General features: G+C 41.6%; 1 protein-coding gene across 1 annotated transcript in view; it reads right to left on the bottom strand.

Annotated features, from left to right (window-relative positions):
• DGKK (diacylglycerol kinase kappa) overlaps positions 1 to 21,229 on the bottom strand; it is a 179,206-nt gene extending 157,977 nt beyond the window's left edge. Inside the window, exon 1 of the mRNA XM_042242317.2 lies at positions 20,567 to 21,229. Within this exon, the coding sequence (XP_042098251.1) occupies positions 20,567 to 21,082 (516 nt within the window). The 5' untranslated portion in view covers positions 21,083 to 21,229. The remainder of the gene's footprint in view (positions 1 to 20,566) is intronic.
• Positions 21,230 to 21,986: the final 757 nt, after the last annotated feature.

The following is a 21,986-nucleotide window of genomic DNA, read 5'->3' as shown; positions in this document are numbered from 1 at the left end:
ACCACACATCCTCTAGTCTCCAAAAAATACCCAGTATTTTCTCACCTTGGTTTCTTTGCTCACACTGTTTTGTTTGCCTAGAATTCCCTTCTTAGCACTCTTCCCAGCATTTCTTCTCAAATAAGAAAAATTCTGGAATGTCCTTTTACTCATTTCCAAACCCAAGTCTACACCATCCTGCTAGGCTGTAATCAGTTCTTATCTTCTTTGAACTCAGAGTTTCTCTCATGACCATTGTCATTTTCTGCTTGGGGCTGGTAGTTATTTTATGCTCAGTCTTAGTTTTCTTACTTGGCTATAATTTTCCTCAGGGAACTTATAGTTATTGGCACAGTGCCTGACACAGAATAGATGTTCAAGAAGTTATTTTAGATGAATGAACAAATGATCATCATTGTTTTCAATAAGCAGGCCACCATCATCTCTCACCTGGATTTTTGCAACAGCCTAAGTAATCTCCCCACTACTTATCCCACTCTAGTCTATCCTTTTCATTATCACAATATATATCTCATGAAATTACTTTCATTATGTTACTTTCTTATACCCAAGAACCCTAAATAATGTCCTGCTATACAGAATAATGTGCAAATTCTCCTGCCTTTCTCTCAAAACTCTTTGATATCAGTTGAATAGAGTCCTTGCTGTTTCCAAGTCTTTGTATATGTTGCTGCAAGGTCTAAGTTACATTGATCTCACCTCTATCAGGAAGCCTTTCCTCACGTCTCTATCTCTTATTGTCCCTCTTTTATAATTGTGTAACATTACTCGCTGACCTACACATGCTGTAACATACCCATATTTTCTTATATTATCATGTACCTGTCTCTGGTATACATGTTTTGTTTTCTAAGTGAGACTGCAGACTTCACAGCTTCCCTTGTTCTTTCCACATCAACTAGCATAGCAAAGGTCTGAGGACCTGCTAGGTCTTTAGTTCATATTTTCAAACATTTGTCAATTTATTCCTTGATTACTCCATTTGGCTTTTCCTTTGTTTCCTTTCACTGTCTGCCACTATTTTGAGGGGCTTATTATTCAGTTCATACCTAAAAGACAAAATTTACCTGGTAAGAACAGTTTTTTTTTAAGAAAGCCCCCACCTACCTTCAATATTTTCAGAGCAAATCTTACAATACCCTAAGTATATCTTAGCTTGCTGTCTTTGGAAATATCTTATCACAAGATATCAAATTTATAAGAAATAACATGACTATTTTTTATTGCAAATTCAACAGTTATTAAGTGCCTAGTATATGTGAAGAGCTTTAAAATAGAATCTTCATGATTTAGAGAACAATATATTCTTCTTTAACACAAGAGAAATGTTCTCATGGTCTTCCTATCAATAACTAGATAACTGTTAACCTTACTTACTGGTTTCCCAAAACACAGTATATTCTTAGACTCACAGATAAAGACTTGAGTAATAAGAGAAAAGCTACTTGCATCCTATCCAAGGACAACACATGAACAATATCCCCATTCAGAGAATTTTTCTCAACAAAGAGAAAACAGCCAAAGGAGAAGATAGAAAAGTTGTTGAAAAAAATTATTCAGGATCAACACTTCCAAAGAAAATGTTTCTGTAAAAAATTACAAAGTCTCTTTTTTCCCTCTTATTGCTCAATATTTCAATAATATCTTTTTCTCTGCCTATGTCTCCAAACATTTTTTTCCATGTTCATCTCTCTTCCATTATCTGATTCTACTGAGTTTGTTCATTATTTTCAATTAGTGTGTATGTGTGTGGTGGATGGAGGGAGAAACAAACTTTTCCCACCCTGCCTACATTTCATGGGAAACATACATACTTTGGTCATTTAACCCTTAAGTTCTCACCCTTTTCTGGAGAAGGCAATGGCACCCCACACCAGTACTCTTGCCTGGAAAATCCCATGGACGGAGGAGCCTGGTAGGCTGCAGTCCATGGGGTCGCTAAGAGTTGGACACCACTGAGTGACTTCACTTTCACTTTTCACTTTCATGCATTGGAGAAGGAAATGGCAACCCACTCCAGTGTCCTTGCCTGGAGAATCCCAGGGACGGGGGAGCCTGGTGGGCTGCCGTCTATGGGGTTGCACAGAGTCGGACACGACTGAAGCGACTTAGCAGCAGCAGCAGCAGTCTCACCCTTTTCTAATCACTCTCTTGAGCTTAGGTGTCACCAACACCTGAAACTCAAAATTTCCACGACTGTACTCATAATCTTCCTCTGGATTCTACCTAAGCCTATTCTTGCTGCTGCTTTCTTTATCATTTTAACAACTTTGGGCTAGAAAGTTGAGAGTCACTTTCCATTCTTCTCTTTCCCCACCATCCACAACAAGTGAGTTACAAACCAAATCCTGACAGTATCTCTTCTATCCACTTTTTCTCATACTCATTGTCCTAGGTCCTTCATATCTCTTGCCTAGATTAATGTCCCTTTCTCTAGCATCTTCCTGGCTAACCCATCCTATATATTGACAGTTTTCTTAAATCTAAAGCTAGTCATGTTACTCTCAATCAGAAACCTTCCATAATTCTCTACTGCTTATGAAATAGAACACACGATTCCTTCATCTGACATTCAAGGCCCTGTGCAATTTAGCTTCCAACTAACTTTTCTAGCCTTTCTTCCTTATGCACTAAATGTTCCAAACATATCCAGTCTTTGTGGGATTCTCAGAGTATCACTCTTTCTACTTCTTCCATGTCTATACTCAAGATATTCCCTCTGCCTCCCATCTCTTTCCCTATGCTTGCCTATCCTCCTCAATCTTCAGACACAGTTCAGATCTCACTTGCATCAAATAACCTTCCAAGACTGAGTGACTTCCTATATCGACTTAGCACAGTTCTTTGTCACTAGTATACCCTAGAGATGTTTGTTGAATTGAAATCACATGAGAGCATGTAAACTTTAGGGAAATCATTGCCTAAAGAAGACAGGGAATGAAACAGGCTGAAAACAGGTTAAACAGGAGAGGTGGGCAAGAGCTTGATGCCAGAGCCTCCTCCTTTATATTCTTCAATGTGCAGCTAAATCTCTATTTACCTCTGTGTGCATGTGTGTGTGCTGTGCATGCATGCATATGTGCACACGCCTACCTACCAGGTTGTTCATCTATTGAAGAACATATACTTGGGTATGTTCCTGGGAGTGAATCTACCAGCGTGTATCCACGGATGTATACCTTCCCATGACTGTGCCCCTATAAACTCCTGGTTCAAATCCTTGTCACAGTTTTCTGTTTTAAAATGATGCTCACATCTAGCAGAGTGGCACAGTGGATGTGTGCTGGGTCCATAAAATGATGCTCAGGTTAAATGTGATATGAAGTAAAATAGGGACTTCTAAAATCAGTTCTAAGTATATAAACCATATGGTTTACAGGCTTCTGAGGGTTGCTAAGGGAGTCGCTGTATTTAAATGTGAGGAATTAGTATCAGGATTAGCCCATAAAACACAATAGGAAAATGTACCATTGCTAAAGATATTTTAGTTTCCTTTGTCAGAAAATTGTCACAAAGCAGTTGACCCTTGAACAAAATGGATTTGACTGTTCAAGTCCACTTACAGGTGGAATTTTTTCAATAGTAAATACTATACTACTACATGATTTGCAGTAGGTTAAATCTGCAGATGTAGAATCTTGGATATGGAGGAAGCATATATAAGGAGGAAGTCCAAATACAGAGGGCCAACTACAAATTATATACAGATTTTTGGTGAGTGGAAAGTTGCTGCTCCTAACCCCAGAGTTGTTCAAAGGGGTCAGTTGATTTTGTTAGTGTGAGGCACTTGACTGCCATCTGCAGGAAAACTGTTAGACTAAATACCTGTATCTATCTTTATGATGTCTACTTTGCAAAAGGTATCCCCTTAGGCATGCAGCCTCACATTGTGTACAACCTGCACAGCTTTACGTGGTGATCCTGCCTAGTAGCTAGTCTAGAAATGGTAGAAGTTTTCTACCTCATTTACTGGAGAAGCTCCTTCTGATTGGAAACAAGATGGCCATTAGAGTTTCCTGCTAAGTAGAGACTCCATGTTCACTTTCCTGATCAGAGCATTTTCAAGCTCAGGGCGCTGATCTGATTAGAGGCATTGGTAAAATAAATTAAGGCTTTCCTCTAACTAGTAGAAAGCTATTTTGGATAAAACTTGGACTGCCAAGGGGACATCAAAGCTTAATTGTTGCTTCTTATTCCTCACAAGAAAAGGAGAACCTTAGAATAGTCATATTGACATCTACCTTCAAATTCAGGTGCCAGATACAGGAGAAATTTGACACCAAGATAATGAGTCAGGAGCTTTTCAATTGTGGTGAAAAGAATACCATAAATAAATTAAATTCTGATTAACAGTTAAAACTAGTGAAAATCGTGCCAAGTAGTTAAACACAAAACCTTGCTCTCTATATAACATTCTTTAGTATTTGTGTTTTAATAAATTTGCAGTTTAAAACAACCTGACTAGATAACTCATCATTCTCATTTTTATCAGGATTATACATATAACTCAAGACTAGTAATTCAAATTCACATGATCAATACATGAGTGCTAATAATATATAGGGTCCTTCTGGGTGAGTTAGAAAAAACTACAGCCTTCTGGGAGGATAGGAGGCAGCCCTGCCTCCCATAACCTATTGGTAATGCACCCTGCATCATTAAGTCCAGCTTTTGAGGGGTGAGTATATTAAAACTTACCTGCATACCTAAAGAAAGAAAGTGATGATGGCAAATATCATGGCACATATGCAAATGATACTAAAATAAGCCCTATTTGCATATTTTTAAAATATGTATTTTAAATCTAATTTTTCACTCAGTCTTTATATTTTTCATAAAGTAATTCAGCCACCATGTATGGAGTGGCATGAAGTATGTTAGGCCTTGAGAGCCTTATCTTTATAGCCTTAATGGGACACAAGCTGATAATCTCAGTTCATGAGAAGCAAATGAGAAGTGGAAGTTTGTACAGGGTGGTGGTACAGGAGTCCAGAAGAAGGGCACCCAACCCAGATGGGATACTGGTGAAGACTTGCTAGAGAAGACTGCTGAACTGAACTGAGTCAGCCGCACATTACTGACTTCATTTAAGAGTCACAAAAGCTAAGCTATAGAAAGATTAAGCAGTTTGCTCCTTATTACTGCTGCTGCTGCTGCTAAGTCGCTTCTGTTGTGCCCAACTCTGTGCGACCCCATAGACAGCAGCCCACCAGGCTCCCCTGTCCCTGGGATTCTCCAGGCAAGAACACTGGAGTGGGTTGCCATTTCCTTCTCCAATGCATGAAAGTGAAAAGTGAAAGTGAAGTCACTCAGTGGTGTCCAACTCTTAGCGACCCCATGGACTGCAGCCTACCAGGCTCCTCCGTCCATGGGATTTTCCAGGCAAGAGTACTGGAGTGGGGTGCCATTGCCTTCTCCGGCTCCTTATTACACAGCTATATAAAGAGGAATCAGGAGTAGAACCAATGTAAAGTACCTCCCAATCCAAGAAAGAGTCAAAACTATTGAATGTCTGGTTACAAAGTATCATTTTGATTTATTTCAGAAGTAAATTTTATTTGAGAAAGTTCCATACTTGCATGCCTCTTAGTCACATACATACATTAGAATATTAGAAAAATTCAGGCACACCAAAATAATCCAAATCTGTAGCCTCTTAGGATAGCTAATCAACACTTATGCCATAGTCCTGGCAACCTCTAGTTCTTAATTTTGTGGTTGCTACAGCTTGCAATGCAGGAGACCTGGGTTCAATCCCTGGGTCAGGAAGATCCTCTGGAGAAGGGAATGGCAATCCACTCCAGTATTCTTGCCTGGAGAATACCATGGACAGAGGAGCCTGGTGGACTACAGTCCATGGGTTGTAAAGAGTCAGACACAACTGAGCGACTCACACACACACACACACACACACACACACACACACGCACACACACAGAGCCTGCTACAAGAAGATGTATTGCATAAAAAATCAGGCATTAGCTCTAACTTCCTTGGATACCAACTTTAAGAAACATGAGTCATTCAAATCATTCTCTAAAGTTCTTCCATCACTAAAGGCAGAAGACAAAAGCACTGCTAATTAAATGTGTAATTAGGGTTTTTTATAACTAGTATATATTAAAGTCTCATTCACCACTGCTTTGAATTGGTTTTGTCCTGTCTTTATTTGTGCTTAATTGTCCTATTTATGTATTTAATTTTGTAGGATACTTTATATTCTTTTTGGATGCAGGCAGAGTATGAATTCTAAATAAATAATAACAATAGATTACATTTATGTAGAATTCACTCTTCTATGTGCTGCATGTGCACATTAAAAAAATTTTATTGGAGGATAATTGCTTTACAATATTGTTTTCTGTTTACAATATTGGTTTCTGCCATATATCAACATGAATCAGTCATAGTTATACATATGTTCCCTCCCTCTTGAACCTCCCTGCCACCTCCCACCCCATCCCACCTCTCTAGGTTGTCGCAGAGCCCTGGGTTGGGCTCCCTGTGTCACACAGCAAATTCCCACTGGCTATTATTACTCAGCTATAAAAATAGAATGCATTTGAGTCACTCCTAATAAGGTGGAAGAACATATTGTATAGAGTAAAGTAAGAAAGAAAAAGACAAATATTATATATTAACACACGTGCATGGAATCTAGAAAGATGGTACTGATGAACCTATTTGCAGGGCAGCAAGGGAGACACAGACATAGAAAATAGACTTGTAGACACAGTGTGGAAAGTACAGGGTGGGATGAAATGAGGGAGTAGCATGGAAACATATACATTACCTCAAATGCACATTTTATAGTACCCTGGGGCCCCTTACAAAATCAATGTGTATGATACATTTATACCCATTTTATAGGTTTTGGAACAATTTTACTGTTTTAAATTACTACAGAAGCTTACAGTTATATATTAGCTTTTATTACCTACTTTTAGTTCTATCTACAATTTACTTGTGGTGTCCTTAGTCAGGAACACAATCCCCAATAACAAAAATGTTTCTACAAGCAAAGACAGTGTACAAACTACTTTATGACAACCTACTTTATAAGACAGCTGTAATACATTCTTGGGGTGGGTGAGGAGGGAGGAACTCTCTAGAATGACCATGTTTGCAGGGCAGTATTATCTAGTTTCTGGAATATTAGGTCAAATTTTAAACTCTGACTTTCTTCTTTTTATTATACAGCATGTTCCTACATCACCAGCACCCTTGCTAAGAAGCCAGTACTAAACAGGGAGTACAAACTCACTTTCCTATTAGCTTAAAATAAAGAATTGGGAAAGTAGGTCAGTTACAGATCCAAATTAGCATAGATAAGAATTAATGAAATACTTCTTGCATTTGTGTTAAATATTAGGCTTTCATTTGACTTTATTGAGAAAAACATTAAAAGATTCTACTGCTAAAAAGGTTTTTTGAAACACTGGACTAGTGTTTTAAAAACACTCCAAAGGTCCCTTTCACAACAGTCTATGGGTCTACAATACTGAAGATAAAAGGTTTCAATGGATTCCCATCATGGTTTCTTATTTTTCTCTATAGAAAGTCCCGTGGTATGAAATAGGAAAAATATTGAAGAGAAAGCACATTAGGCTCTTACAAAAGTGGAATGTGGCCAAAGAAGGCCCAAAACAGTAGAAAAGGGACACTAGATAATGCAATTATTTTCTTCCATTTTTAGTTTTAGAAGTTTTATTTGGAATTTGGTATACAAGGAAATTAAAAGTTAGTGTTTAATTACATGCTTTATCAGCCAACCCTCTGCTTCAGTCATTATTTTACTAATCAACAGCTCTCCAATGGTTGTACCTTATCAGTCGAATGATATACACAATTGTATAAGTTGCCTTCAAAGTTTCAATAGGACTTTCTTCAATCCACTTTATTTTCCACAACATTTCAATCTGTAGTCTACAATTTTATCAAAGTGGCCTTTACTTCTAAGTCCATATACCTCACTCTCCTATCTATAGGCACCGGCCTCACTTGCCCAATTGAAGCATAATTCTTCTTTAAGCATACCATAATTTTGCAGTTCAGTCCAGTTCAGTTCAGTCACTCAGTCATGTCCGACTCTTTGCGACCCCATGAATCGCAGCACACCAGCCCTCCCTGTCCATCACCATCTCCCGGAGTTTGCTCAGACTCACGTCCATCGAGTCGGTGATGCCATCCAGCCATCTCATCCTCGGTCGTCCACTTCTCCTCCTGCCCCCAATCCCTCCCAGCATCAGAGTTTTTTTCCAATGAGCCAACTCTTCGCATAAGGTGGCTAAAGTACTGGAGTTTCAGCTTTAGCATCATTCCTTCCAAAGAAATCCCAGGGCTGATCTCCTTCAGAATGGACTGGTTGGATCTCCTTGCACTCCAAGGGACTCTAAAGAGTCTTCTCCAACACCACAGTTCAAAAGCATCAATTCTTCGGCGCTCAGCCTTCTTCACAGTCCAACTCTCACATCCATACATGACCACAGGAAAAACCATAGCCTTGACTAGACGGACCTTTGTTGGCAAAGTAATGTTTCTGCTTTTCAACATGCTATCTAGGTTGGTCATAACTTGTTTTCCAAGGAGTAAGCGTCTTTTAATTTCATGGCTGCACTCACCATCTGCAGTGATTTTGGAGCCACAAAAAAATAAAGTCTGACACTGTTTCCACTGTTTCCCATCTATTTCCCATGAAGTGATGGGACCGGATGCGATGATCTTCGTTTTCTGAATGTTGAGCTTTAAGACAACTTTTTCACTCTCCTCTTTCACTTTCATCAGGAGGCTTTTTAGTTCCTCCTCACTTTCTGCCATAAGGGTGGTGTCATCTGCATATCTGAGGTGACTGATATTTCTCCCAGCAATCTTGATTCCAGCTTGTGCTTCTTCCAGCCCAGCATTTCTCATGATGTACTCTGCATATAAGCTAAATAAGCAGGGTGACAATATACAGCCTTGACGTACTCCTTTTCCTATTGGGAACCAGTCTGTTGTTCCATGTCCAGTTCTAACTGTTGCTTCCTGACCTGAATATAGGTTTCTCAAGAGGCAGGTCAGGTGGTCTGGGATTCCTATCCCTTTCAGAATTTTCCACAGTTTATTGTGATCTACACAGTCAAAGGCTTTGGCATAGTCAATAAAGCAGAAATAGATGTTTTTCTGGAACTCTCTTGCTTTTTCCATGATCCAGTGGATGTTGGCAATTTGATCTCTGGTTCCTCTGCCTTTTCTAAAACCAGTGTGAACATCAGGATGTTCATGGTTCACGTACTGCTTAAGCCTGGAGTGGAGAATTTTGAGCATTACTTTACTAGCATGTGAGATGAGTGCAATTGTGTGGTAGTTTGAGCATTGTTTGGCATTGCCTTTCTTTGGGATTGGAATGAAAACTGATCTTTTCCAGTCCTGTGGCCACTGCTGAGTTTTCCAAATTTGCTGGCATATTGAGTGCAGCACTTTCACAGCATCATCTTTCAGGATTTGAAATAGCTCAACTGGAATTCCATCACCTCCACTAGCTTTGTTCATAGTGATGCTTTCTAAGACCCACTTGACTTCACATTCCAAGATGTCTGGCTCTAGGTGAGTGATCACACCTTCGTGATTATCTTGGTCGTGAAGATCTTTTTTGTACAGGAGACCCATGGTAAACACCAAAATTATCATTTTAATTAGTCTTAACATTAGTCAAGCTGATTAAGGTGAGGGAGAAAGGCACAACAGTATCCAAATTATGGGTAAGAGAAAAGTTATGTTCTACTCAAGTCTGGCAGGAGGGAAATCATCACAATAAGCATTAATTGTTAGTGAGAAGGGCACCAACTTGTTAATTTTCTGAAATCAATAATCTTGTTTTATAGCTTCATTTACTTTCCTCTCTGCTGTTTATGCTTAGCTGTTTTAATAATACTACATCATGTTTTCCTATACTGCAAGGGAGATGTACGGTGATGTAAGTAAACCATGAAATAGTATGTTAAAAGTAGATAATAAATGACACTTATTAATGACAAATGACACTTATTAAAGGAAAGTTAACAATCAAGGTAATTCTAAAATAGGATGTGGCCACTACTGTTAGAGTCGGGATTTGGAGGATGATGCTGAAGCCACTTCAGGAGAATGGGAACTCAGTTGACCAAGCCCAGGGTTACTGAAAAATTTTCCTGATTTCAAACATCTCTACTCAGAGCCAAGGAGGTGAACAAAGAGCCAAGGAGATGAAAAAATTTTACTCAGCAGGTACCTTTCATTTCCTGCCTCAAGTTGCAAAATCCCAGAAGAGAACATTAGCTGCAGTGGAAAGCAAATGAATGAACATCCAGGATTCTAAGTGTTCTTAGTTGAGTCCTGTGAGCAGTGCTTCTAGCCTCTCCTGCTTCTGGAGGCAGGAGCAAAGCTCAGTCCCCATGCCCATCACTTCTTGTTTCAGAAGAACTCACCAAAGCTCTGGGTGGGAGCATCACGCTTATCTCTCAGAATCCCACAGTATCATGTGCCTCGCCTTGTGTTGCTATGAGGGAAACAAGGCAATGGGAATCCCTGTTCTCAGGGGCCAATATCTCTCTTACAGGCTCTTTAAAAGCAAAAGATTTAAAGGGAAAATACTTGTAACACTTTGGAAGATGAGAATCTCTAAGTGCTACAGACAAGGCTGAAGATTCTGATCTTAATACTGCATAGTTATTGTTTAGTTGCTAAGTCCTGTCCAACTCTTTTGCGACACCATGGACTGTAACCCACCAGGGTCCTCTGTCCATGGGATCTCCCAGGCAAGAATGCTGGAGTGGGTTGCCATTTCCTTCTCCAGGGGATCTTCCTGATCCAGGGATGGAACCCATGTCTCCTGCACTGGCAGGCCAGTTCTTAACCACTTAGCCACCCAATACTGCATTACATTTGCCTTTTAAATTACTGATTCAACCTTGGTTGGATTGTACAAATTTTATTAACTCTCTTAATTTTCTATATTGGATTAATTAAAGCTGGATAAATTGAATAGCCTATCTCCTAATAATTGTTGATAATGTCCTCACACATAGGTATTTCCCTTCTGGGTAGGAGGTACACAGAAAAGCATGATTCTGTAACTTTGTGTTAAAGAGACAAAGCCATCAGTGCATTTTTGCATATGGCTAAAAAATAGTCCCAGAAACTTAGATTTTCCTTTTGGAAATTTAACAGTGAGTCTTCCCCAAACTCAAGTCACAAACCTAGCTGGACAAATGAAATCTAGATGACCAAGTAAATGTGAGTTCAGTCTGTTATTTATATATGAGACATTTTGTTTGTGTAGACACAACAATTGTGTATACATAAAAGGTATACCCTCATTGCTTTATACCTCTAATACATCTCTTTATAGTTATGTTTCAAGCACATGTTTAGCAAGCATATCATACAGGTAGATACATTTTAAGCTAAAATTAATTAGGGTTTACTGGGCTGGGAAGATCCCCTGGAGAAGGGAATGGCTACCCACTCTAGTATTCTTCCCTGGAGAACTCCATGGACAGAGAAGGCTGGCGGGCTACAGACCATGGGGTCACAAAGAGTCAGACAGGACTGAGTGACTAACACTTTCACTTTTTTTTCACTTTCAAATACAGTGTAGAACAATGCACATGACCTAATGATTAAGTGAGGGAGGTGACTGGGGTAGGAGGAAGCTTGAGACATAATTGCACATTCCCTAACATCTTACTGTTGTAGACTATAAGCACGTATTCAGAGGAAATAAATGGGGAAAATACATGAGTAACTATCTCTTGATTGGTCGGTTGCTGTATACTTTTTATTTACTTTTTGGAAGCTTTCATGATTTTCCACATTTTCTGAAATTAGTATATATTTCATTATTTTATTGCATTACATTTTTGTTTAAGAAGAGGTATGCTGAAAGAATCGACTGTGTAAATGCCTTGGTAAAGCAAGCTGGGAAAGCAAATAATCACTCCCTGTACATCTGTTTTGGTAACTGGGTCCCTCATTTACTAGTGTTGCTTCAAGGAAATCTCATCTATGTGATTTCGCCCACCATGGATTCCTCAGTGCTAAGCAAGTAGGGACACAAAAGAGGCACTCAATGTAATTAAAAAAATTTCTAAACCCTTTAAAAAACTGAAGCATAGTTAGTTTACAATGTGTTAGTTTCAGGTGTACAGCAAAGTGACTCAGTTGTGTATACACATACCTATTCTTTTTCAGATTGTTTTCCATTATAGGTTATTACAAGATCTTGAATATAGTTCCCTGTGCTATACGGTAGGACCTTCAATTTAATTTTTAAATAAGTAAATGAAGTTTAAAATTTGGAAAACATTGAGTCTTATTCTCTGCTTATAAACCTGACTTGGAAATTGTATGTATTTGTAAGAGCCAAGCCCTTTATCACTCTACAAGAACAGACATTTAAGTGAGCACATGATTAGACAACCACTGTCAGAACACCATTATTGAACTGGCTAAGCTCCTTCTCAGCTAGGTAGGGGTATGTATCTAATTTGAAAATTAGTAGTAAGAATGTCATTGCTTTAAGTTTATCATCAGCTCTTGAAGTTAGTATTAGAGAGGCATAATAATAAAGCTAATTCCCAAAGTATTTCTGTTTGGTTTGGAAAAGAAGTATATAACTTTTTCCTTAGAAGGTTTTCCTTATTAATTCTGTTTTCCATGGACAGGATTTACCTTTCCTGAGTGTACACCCTGACTGATGGATGGGAGAGGTTAACCAGAAATGGGCCGGGGGGCAGAGAGAAGCCAGCCTGGGATTAAACATTGACTATGCTTCAGCCTACTTGGTGGTTCAGTGGTAAAGAATCTGGCTGCCAATGCAGGAGGCATGGGTTCCATTTCTGGATCAGGAAGATCCCCTGGAGAAGGAAATGGTAACCCACTCCAGTATTCTTGGCTGGAGAATCCCATGGACAGAGGAGCCTGGTGGGCTACAGTCCATGGGGTGGCAGAGTTGGACATGACTTAGCAACTAAACAACAACAAACTCTTCAGCTTCATGTTCTGAATTTAAGGTTCACTGGTGTGTGTGCCATGCATGCTAACTTACTTCAGTCGTGTCCAACTCTTTGGAGCCCTTTGGGCCTTAGCTCACCAGGCTCCTCTGCCTTTGGGATTCTCCAGGCAAGAATACTGGAGCAGTTTGCAATGCTCTTCTCCAGGGATCTTGCTCTCCTCCAGGGGCTCTTCCTGACCCAGGGATCGAACCCACATCTCTTAGTTCTCCAGAACTGGCAGGCAGGTTCTCTACCAATAGTGCCACCTGGGAAGCCCTAGGTTCACTGGTTCTAGAATGATATAACCTTTTCTTTGTGTAATAATTTCTAGTCTTTAGAGTGGGGTGGGTAGAGAGGGTACTTTTTCTTAAAAGACTGGTCTTATTTCTCATTTTTGCTCTTTCTTTAAAAAATTTCTTTAGGGGAATAAAGTTCAAGGCTGTTGGTGAGATTATGGCCAACTTGCCTTAGGTTAGGAAGGTTTCTCTTTTTTCCCCTCTTAAATTTCTTTTTTTTTCCAACCCCTTTGAGTGTGGAGAGGAATCATTATTAATTTTAGTGAAGTTGAGTGTATCTCTTATGATGGAACTTTTTTTCTTTAGAGGGAGCACCTCTCTTTAGGTTTGGAGGACTTCCTTATTTTTTTTTTAAACAGGTGTTGTGGACAGGAGCTCTAAGGGCCACTGACTTTAATAAGATTGGGGAGCCCTTCTCAGGAGGATTTCTCTTTCTTTCTTTAAAATAAGTAATCTATTTGGAAGAAGTAAGATTGGGAACATTTGTCTTTGAAATAATTTCTTATTTTCCTTTTAATAAAAAAAATATTTGAATGCTGGAAGATAGATAAGGTACTGGGGTTCCAGTGAGACTGGGTGCATCTCCCTTTGAAGAAGCTTTAGAAAGAGCTTTTGTGTTTTATTTCTCCTTTTTATGGGGGGTGGGGTGGGTTGATTATCAGAAATAACATTCATTATTTTCAATAAGGCAATGGTTCACCTCCCCTATGAATTTCTTCCTTAAAAAAATTACTCCTTGATTTATTTTCTTCTTTCTCCTCTTCCATTCTTCCCTCCTTTCTACCCCTCCTTTTCCCCTCCCATCCTTTCTCTCCCTTTCCTCCTCCTCTTCTCCCACCTCCCTCATTCTTTTTCTTTCTTTCTTTGGAGAAAAAATGTTCAGGGAATTTGATGAGTTTGGGAGCTTCATCATTCCCTAAAAAGGAGATTTCTCTTTTAAAATGTTATCTTCTTTCTTCTTTCCCCTCTAATTCTAAATGCATTACTTGTTTTGAGAAAAGGGAACTTTGTGGAGACTGAGGACATCTTTCCATTAGAGGACTTTCTTGGTCTTGTTTCTGTTTCTCTCTTACCTTTCCAAGTTAAAAATTTCTTATATTAAAAATAAAGCTTTGGGGTTTGGATGAATTCAGGTCACCTCTCACTAGAAGGATTTCTTTTTATTTTTTCCTTCTTTTAAAAAAATTGTTTGCATTTGTTTTCATTGTGTTTTGACAGAAAAGTTCATGTGTCTGTGAGATTGGAGCTTCTTTTTAAGAGGATTTTGTATTCATTTATTTGATATTATCCCATCCACCAACACACATGTCTTTCCATCATTAATTTTCTTTTAAATCTTCAAAATCCTAAAGAAATTGCATTTTGAAATAATCATGTTCTTGGTGAGGAAGGGGCATCTCCCCTTATTTATTTATTTGTTTTTCCCCCTTTCATGGGAATTAAACATTCAGGGGATTTGGTAAGATCAGGAACCTTATGCTTTAATATTTCTTTCTTTATTAAGTTAAAATGTTTGCATGTATCTGGGTGGAGGGATTCATAACTTTCATTGATTTTGATGATTTTGAAAGTATATGCCCTTGAAGAGATTTCCCCTTTTGTTTTTCTCAAAAGAAAAAAAAAAAGGAAGTCAATAAAATTTATTTTTCTTGGTGAGGTTGGAGGGCCTTAAGAGGATCCTCTCTTTTAAAATTTATTCATTTGTTTGCTTATTTGTGGGAAGGTAGTAGGTTTATTATCATATAGTTGGAGGAACAATCTCTTATCTTTTAAATTAAGATATAATTCACATACCATCAAATTCACGACTTTACAGCATACAAGTCAGTGCTTTTTAGTATATTCACAGGCTGTGCAAACATCGTGCTTGTGCTCATCATGTCCTACTCTTTGTGACCCTTTGGACTATAGCCCACAGACTTCTCTGTCCATGGGATTTTTCAGGCAAGAATACTGGAGTGGGTTTCCATTTCCTCCTCCAGGGGATCTTCCTGAGCCAGGGATGGAACCTGCATCTTCTATGTCTGCTGCATTATAGGTAGATTCTTTACCACTGAGCCACTGGGGAAGCCCCACCCAAACATCACTATTGCCTAATTTCAGAACATTTTTATCGCCCTCCAAAGAAACCCTATACCTTTTAGCTATCACCCACACTTGCCCTCCCATCCCCTTCAGTTCCTGGCAACCACTAATCTACTTTCTGTCTCTAAGAATTTGCTTATTTTGGACATCTCATATAATTAGAAGAGATGACTGTAGGGAGCTTTGATGAGATTGGTGGACATCAACTTATTTTTGTCCCCGTAGGTTTTGTGAGAGACTGGGCATGGGCCATGAGGTGCAAATACAGTTTATAAATTTCAAGAAAATTTTAGGGTGAAAAATACTTTTTACCTTGAGATGATTTCTCATTCATTCTTTTCATTAAAATTTTTCTCTTGGGGATATGTTTCATGGGCTTTGTCGAGGGAGAGGAGCTCTTCCCTTTAGAATTTTTTTTTTCTTAAAATAATTTTCAGGGGAGTTTCATTATCTGGGGTCATTGTCCCTTTCTTTTTTAAAAAATTTGTAAATTTGTTTCTTCTATTTTGAGAATAAGGTTTATTTGCTTTGGTGAGGGTGGGGACATCTCCCTTTTGGAATGGCTGCTTTCTTTTTTAAATGCTTTAAGTTTTTTTCCCACTTAGAGGATTATAGTAGGCAGGCTTTGGAAAGATTGGGAACCATATCCCTAGCAGAATTTCTATTTATTTTCTTTCCAGAAAAAAAGGCGGGCTTCTTTGGGAGTAATAGATTCAGGGTCTTGTGCCTCTTCTCCTTCCTTCTCAGGCTCCTGTTCTATGATGGTCTCCTCTGGGAGCATCACACAGGGAACAGCAATCACTACTTTGGAAAAAAAAATCAAGGCTAATAGAATGTCAACTTAAAAGTTTTTCTTAAACAAATGAGCATCTTGTGTGTCACAGAAAGGCATATGTTGGATTTTTAAAAAATCTATGATAGATAAATTGACAGTTATACCCTATTAGGTGTCACTGGAGGAGGAAATGGCAACCACTCTAGTTTTCTTGCTTGGAGAATCTCATGGACAGAGGAGCCCAGTGCATTACGGTCCGTGGGGGTCACAAAGAGACACCACTGAAGCGGCTTAGCATGCATGCACTCATGAGGTATCACATTCTATTTTTGCTCTCTCCCACCCTGCTGCCTTCTTCAGGGGAATAAAAGAGTTAATAATAATGCAGAGGAAAGCATTCTGCAAACTGTAGAGTACCATAATAGCAGTGGGCATTATATAATCCTTGTTATAATGCCCCTGAATGCTTTCCTGGCCTCTGTGGATTTTCTCCCTTTCCCTGGAAGCACTGGGTAACTGATGGCTCAGCCGTCCCTGTGCCTTTTGGACTGCAGATCCGTAGAAGCCCCACTTGGAGATTTTAATAAACACATAAGAACTGTATTCTCAGAAAAGAAAGACCACTGGCCAAATATCTCATTATCTTTTTTAGAACATCCTGCAGCAAATGCTCAGGCGCTCTCAGAATATACCAAATATATCAGATGGTGTCATCAAAACCTGGCAAGGAGGGGGGAAAGAGCCTAAGAGGAAAGAAAGTAATTTAATCCTGACCTTCAACAGGTTAAACATTCGAATTTACAGTCCTGAAGCTGTTTACAGTCACTGCAGATATTCTGTTCACTTAGGGAAAAAAAATGTATTACCCCTGAAATCAACAACATCATTAGTCTGCTGCTGCTGAGACTGCAGGGAATAAGGACACTTTCCAAATCAGTTTTTTAATTGTTAGTAATTTGCTTCTTAATTATGATTCTAACATTCATTCTGAAAATGGAAAGATTGACTGCATTTCCCCAAGGGCTATATATTCCAGGCTATTTAAATAAGCATTTACTTATCCCTCTGAAACAAGTGAGAATGCATTTTTTATTCATTCACAGAAGCAGTCTCTATGTCATTGCTGAAAATGGAATTGATAGGTTTCAAGCTTCAGCAAGTGTTTATTGAGCAAAAATAGCAAGGGTTGAATTGTATTGGGCACTGGGAAGGAGAGATGGTATCTACCTTTGAGAAGCTCGGTCATAGGTAAGATAATAAAGCATTCCAGTAAGAATTACCAGGTGTCATATAAGCAAATGCCTGCTGCTTTGTAAGAAAATGTGTGCAAAAATACCAGGAAACTGTTCTGTTATGGTTTGGGATATAATGGTAACTGCTGTGTAGTTATTAGGAGTGAGGGATACAGAGGCCCCTCTCCACCCTAGAAATAAAAGCTACAAAAGTGTATTCCATCAGTCACCTGTGTGGTGTGATTATAATTTCATAGCTGATCAAACCCAATGAATAAAAAAACATATGGTCTTTTTTCAACCACAGTTGAAGGAAAGGAAGCAAATATGGTTCACATGTAGGACCCCCCGCCCCGTCCAAGAGAGTTATAGCATTGTTGAAGAACCAATTCACACGTCTTTACTTACACTTGCTGCCACCAGGTGGGAGACCATGGCTCATTTCCTGGAAATTAAACCATTTCAGAAAGGAAGGAAATAGATTTGGTTCACAGACTGTTATTCTGGTAGTTATTTGGAAAGAAAATACGAGCCCTCTTTTCTCTGTCTTTACCCTTATGCTTGTCATAGATTTGCAACCAGCAGGTTCTGAAACCCCCAAAGAGAGCAGACCACACACTGGAAGACCTTCTTTTAGTGCAGTACTGGTCAGCAAAGTTATCTGGGAGAAATTTGCAGTCACATTCAAAGCCTTGGTTTCACTCATTTTGTCCTTTGATTTATCAGGCTAGTTTCATGCTACTGGTACTGACTGTGCTTACCATGTAGGATTTCATTGTATGATGAGAGCTATATATTGTTTTGATCTCTAAGATTCCGTGTGTGTGTGTATACATGTGTGTGTGTATATGTATGTCATTCCCCAAGCTTGCCTCAAGAAGGCAGTGTCTGAGAACAATGCAACAAAACCCTAGGTAAGATGGCAGCCTGTTTGCTTTGAATGTTAAGATCCAAGTCAGCTGGTTATGGGTGCTATTTGCCTAAGGAGAATGCAGCCGAGAATGGTCCTATCACTGAAGATCAGGTGTTTTCATCTGCACTAGGGAATAATTGCATAGCAACACCTAGACGGTTAGAGAAGTGTTTGCTCCTGGCAGTTTTAGCATTACCCAGATTTCTGCATCCTTCAAAACTCTCTAGGGTTTGTGTATATGGCCCTTTTCACAGATGGGAAGAAACTCACTCTACAAGATAAGTGACTGAACAAAAGACCAGCTCTACTTGGCAAAATCAAACTGGAGGGAAGTGGTCATTGTCACCTGCTGAGACGGCCAAGTACCTGTGGGCCAGCTGGCTAGCATGCCTGAATGGACACTGTGTGGAGGAAGCTAACCTGGTTCCCCTACCCTGATGCTCCTTATCTGTCTGGCAATAGAAATTTTCTTGTCAAGCTGGTGAGAGATGCTTTCCCTCTGTCACAGGGCTCATCCCTGGAGCTCCCGGCCTGCAGTCAGTCTTTCAGAGGCCAAAGAGGCCATGCATTCACTGACCATCCTGGTAATTAAGCCTTCAGGTGTCAGTTTCTCAGTCCTGCTGTTGGAATCTCAAGAAGGCCACAAGTCAGGTCAGCCTTATTGTTCTCCTTCTTATCAGCTTTATGCAAACTCTTCCAAAAAGACAAGAGCAAGCACCTGGTTAGGGTTACCTCCCAGGCCCAGCTGCCCTAGAGATCACTGCAGGGAAGGGCTGCAGGAGGAAATGGTGGGGCATGGAGATCCACCCTCTGTGAAAGCGGGATTGTTGGATTTTTTTTTTTAATCTTAATCTCCTGCAGTTTTATTTCTTTCTTTTGAAACCTGTGCATTTTTTCCCCTGTGAAACTTTTCCCTTCATTGTTTCTCTTTTTCGAAAATTCAAGCCTCCCTATTCATAACTCAGGAAGCAACCAGCGCTTCCATTTCCATTTTGAGATGACAACCTCTGTCCCCCAGTCCCCTACATTCTACAAGTGTGTGGTCCAGAGTGACAGGATTCTGAGCCTTGTCCCTATGCCCTGCTAAGCAGCAGGTTGGTGTGGTGTGTTGTTTCTGTGTTTTGTATTGTTTTTCTTTGGGGCGAAGCTCAGTGAAGGTGTATGTATACATTATTACGATTTTCACAATCTTGTGGAACGAAGTTTAGGAAAACGAAGAGTAGGGAGATCACAAAGAAAGCATGAGAGACAGACTCCTGAAGATCAGACACCATTTTTGGGGTTTCAAGGTCCAAGGAAGACCGAAAACCTTTTCCCCCCTCCCCCCTTAGCGGGAGGATCCCCGTGAAGTGCAACATTTACAAAGGCGTCTCTGAAGACTGGAAGAGAGGAGGGTTCCCATTCACACGCTCTCAAATATCAACTCCTATTTTCCTGTCTTTAAACCAGGACTCCTGTACCATTCCAACTGGCACCAGTGCGGGATGCCAGTCGCCCGCTTGTGACGCGGCCCATCACTGTAACACTGTGTTTGCACCTACCTGACGGGAAATCCTGCAAACAGATGGAATGGTGGCTTCGACGCACGCATGCTCTCCCAGTCCTCTCGGGCGAACCCTGCCCTTCCCCTGCAGTGCGCGTGGGCGCCGCCCAACCCCTAATCCCCACCCGAATCGAGTACCAGCGCCCAGCGGGCAACAGAGACTCCGGGCCCTTCCCTGGAGCGCTGCCAGTTGCGCCCAAGCTGAGGACTCCCTCCCCAGTGGCAGGGAGGGGGTCAATCAAACGACTGCGGCTCCACAGCTTGGGCCTCTGCGGCAGTGACCGCGGCTAATAGGTGTATTCCACTGCCCCCACTCAATCCCATCCCTGGGTACCGTGGACCGGCCGCTAACACCTCTCTAGGTCTCTTTCGCTCCCTGAGTCGTCTTCCTCTTCTTTTTCAAGATATAGGCGCTCACCGCACTGTCACTTCTCATAGGGAACACTGCTCTGACTCCCAACCAGTGCTATCATCCCCGTTTCTAGCCCACCCCCCCCCAACAGCCCACTCTCACTTCCACATGTTGCTTCCCGCCTCCCAACCGCTTCCCTCTCCCCTGGGCTCCCACATCCCCGCATCTTTCCGAGCATCTTTGCTAGTCCGTGGCAACCAAATGGGATGCTAAGGGTGTCCAGAGTCCCGAAAGCAGGATAGCCATACGGCCTCGCCTGGTTACGAGCCCTCCCGCCCCGGGGGGTCTTTTTCTTACCTTTATACTGGACAGTGGCACTGGCACTGGTGTTCGCGGCGCTGGCGAGGTCCTTAGACCCTTCTCTGGAGCGACCACCGGACACTGCAATAAATGTGGTGCTGGGCTCTGCTCCAGACGGGACACTTGAGCCGGCTCAGGGCAGGACTCTGTGGCTGGTTCTCTGGCTGGTACTGGGGCCGGCTCGGGGGCCGGTTCTACGGCTGGTACTGGGATCAGCTCAGGGGCTGGATCTGGGGCTGGTTCTCTATCTGGTCCTAGGACCGATTCTGTGTCGAGTTCTGAGGCTGGTTCTGGGGTCGCCTCCGGACCAGGTTCTGGAGCAAGCTCGGGACAGAACTGCGGTGCCGGTTCCGGCGAAGGCGCGCAGAGCAGCCAAGGAGCCCGCGCCGGCGGCGACGGCAGGAGCGGCGGCTGCGGCGGCGGCCACGGCGGCGGCGGCTCTGGAGATTCCGCGGGTTGCTCTCCATCCTGAGGCGGGGCAGTGCCCTGGGCCGCGGCAGCTCCGCGGTCCATGGCCGAACACCGCCTCAGGTCCGGGCAGCGGGCACCCTTGAATTCGGAGGGCTAAAGTATCATCGGGCGCCCCGCCCACCCCAGTTCAGCAACCCCTTTCAAGGTGCCAAACTTTCCCCCGCCCCGCTTCATGGCTGGCTCTGCTCTGAGGTCTAACAGGGGGATGCTCGGCGTCTCCCAGTGCTGGAACACGCCCCTCGGTGAGCGCACACCTCTTCGTAAGCAGCCACGGGCCGGATGGGCGGGAAGCAGAGGGGCTTGAGAACGCGGACTGGACAGAGCGCTTGATGACCTCCTAGCGACGCGCGGGAGGGGAGGGGGAAGACAAAAAGGGGAGGGGGAGTGGGGAGGCGTTGAGAGGGGGGTGTTGGAGCCCCGCTGTGTTTAACCCTTTAGTGACGCAAATGCGAAAAAATAAATAAATAAAAAGCTAGAAGCGAACTTGAGGGTCTTTGCAATCCCCCTTACCACCCAGCTGTGAGCTGCTGCTCAGGTCGGCTTCCATCCTGTGTCTGCTCTCTCACCTCAGCAGCAGGTGAACCTAGCCTCGGACCAACCTCTATGCCCCCCCATCTCCAAGCCTCTGTGGGCAAGTAATCCTTTTTTTCTAACGAGGGAAAAGAAATTAGCTGGCACGGGGCTGGGGGTGTATGTATCTCTCTCTGTGTCTCTGTGTATGTGTTCAGTCTTTGGGGTTGAAGTAAAATGGGTGTGTGTGTATGTGTGTGTGTGTCTGTGTGTGGTCAATCTTTTGCATTGAAGTAAAATTTGTCCCCCGTCTCAGTTTTTGCATTTCTGACCTTTGCCAGATCTGAGAGGTTTGCCTTAGGGTACAGGGTTTGAGGGTGCTTCGGCAAACGTGTGTTATGAAGCTGGGCGAGAGCCCTGGCTTTCCGCAGCCCGC

Source organism: Ovis aries, chromosome X (assembly GCF_016772045.2).
Source record: "Ovis aries strain OAR_USU_Benz2616 breed Rambouillet chromosome X, ARS-UI_Ramb_v3.0, whole genome shotgun sequence".
Classification (NCBI taxonomy): Eukaryota; Metazoa; Chordata; class Mammalia; order Artiodactyla; family Bovidae; genus Ovis; species Ovis aries.
This window is presented reverse-complemented; position numbering and strand designations above follow the sequence as displayed.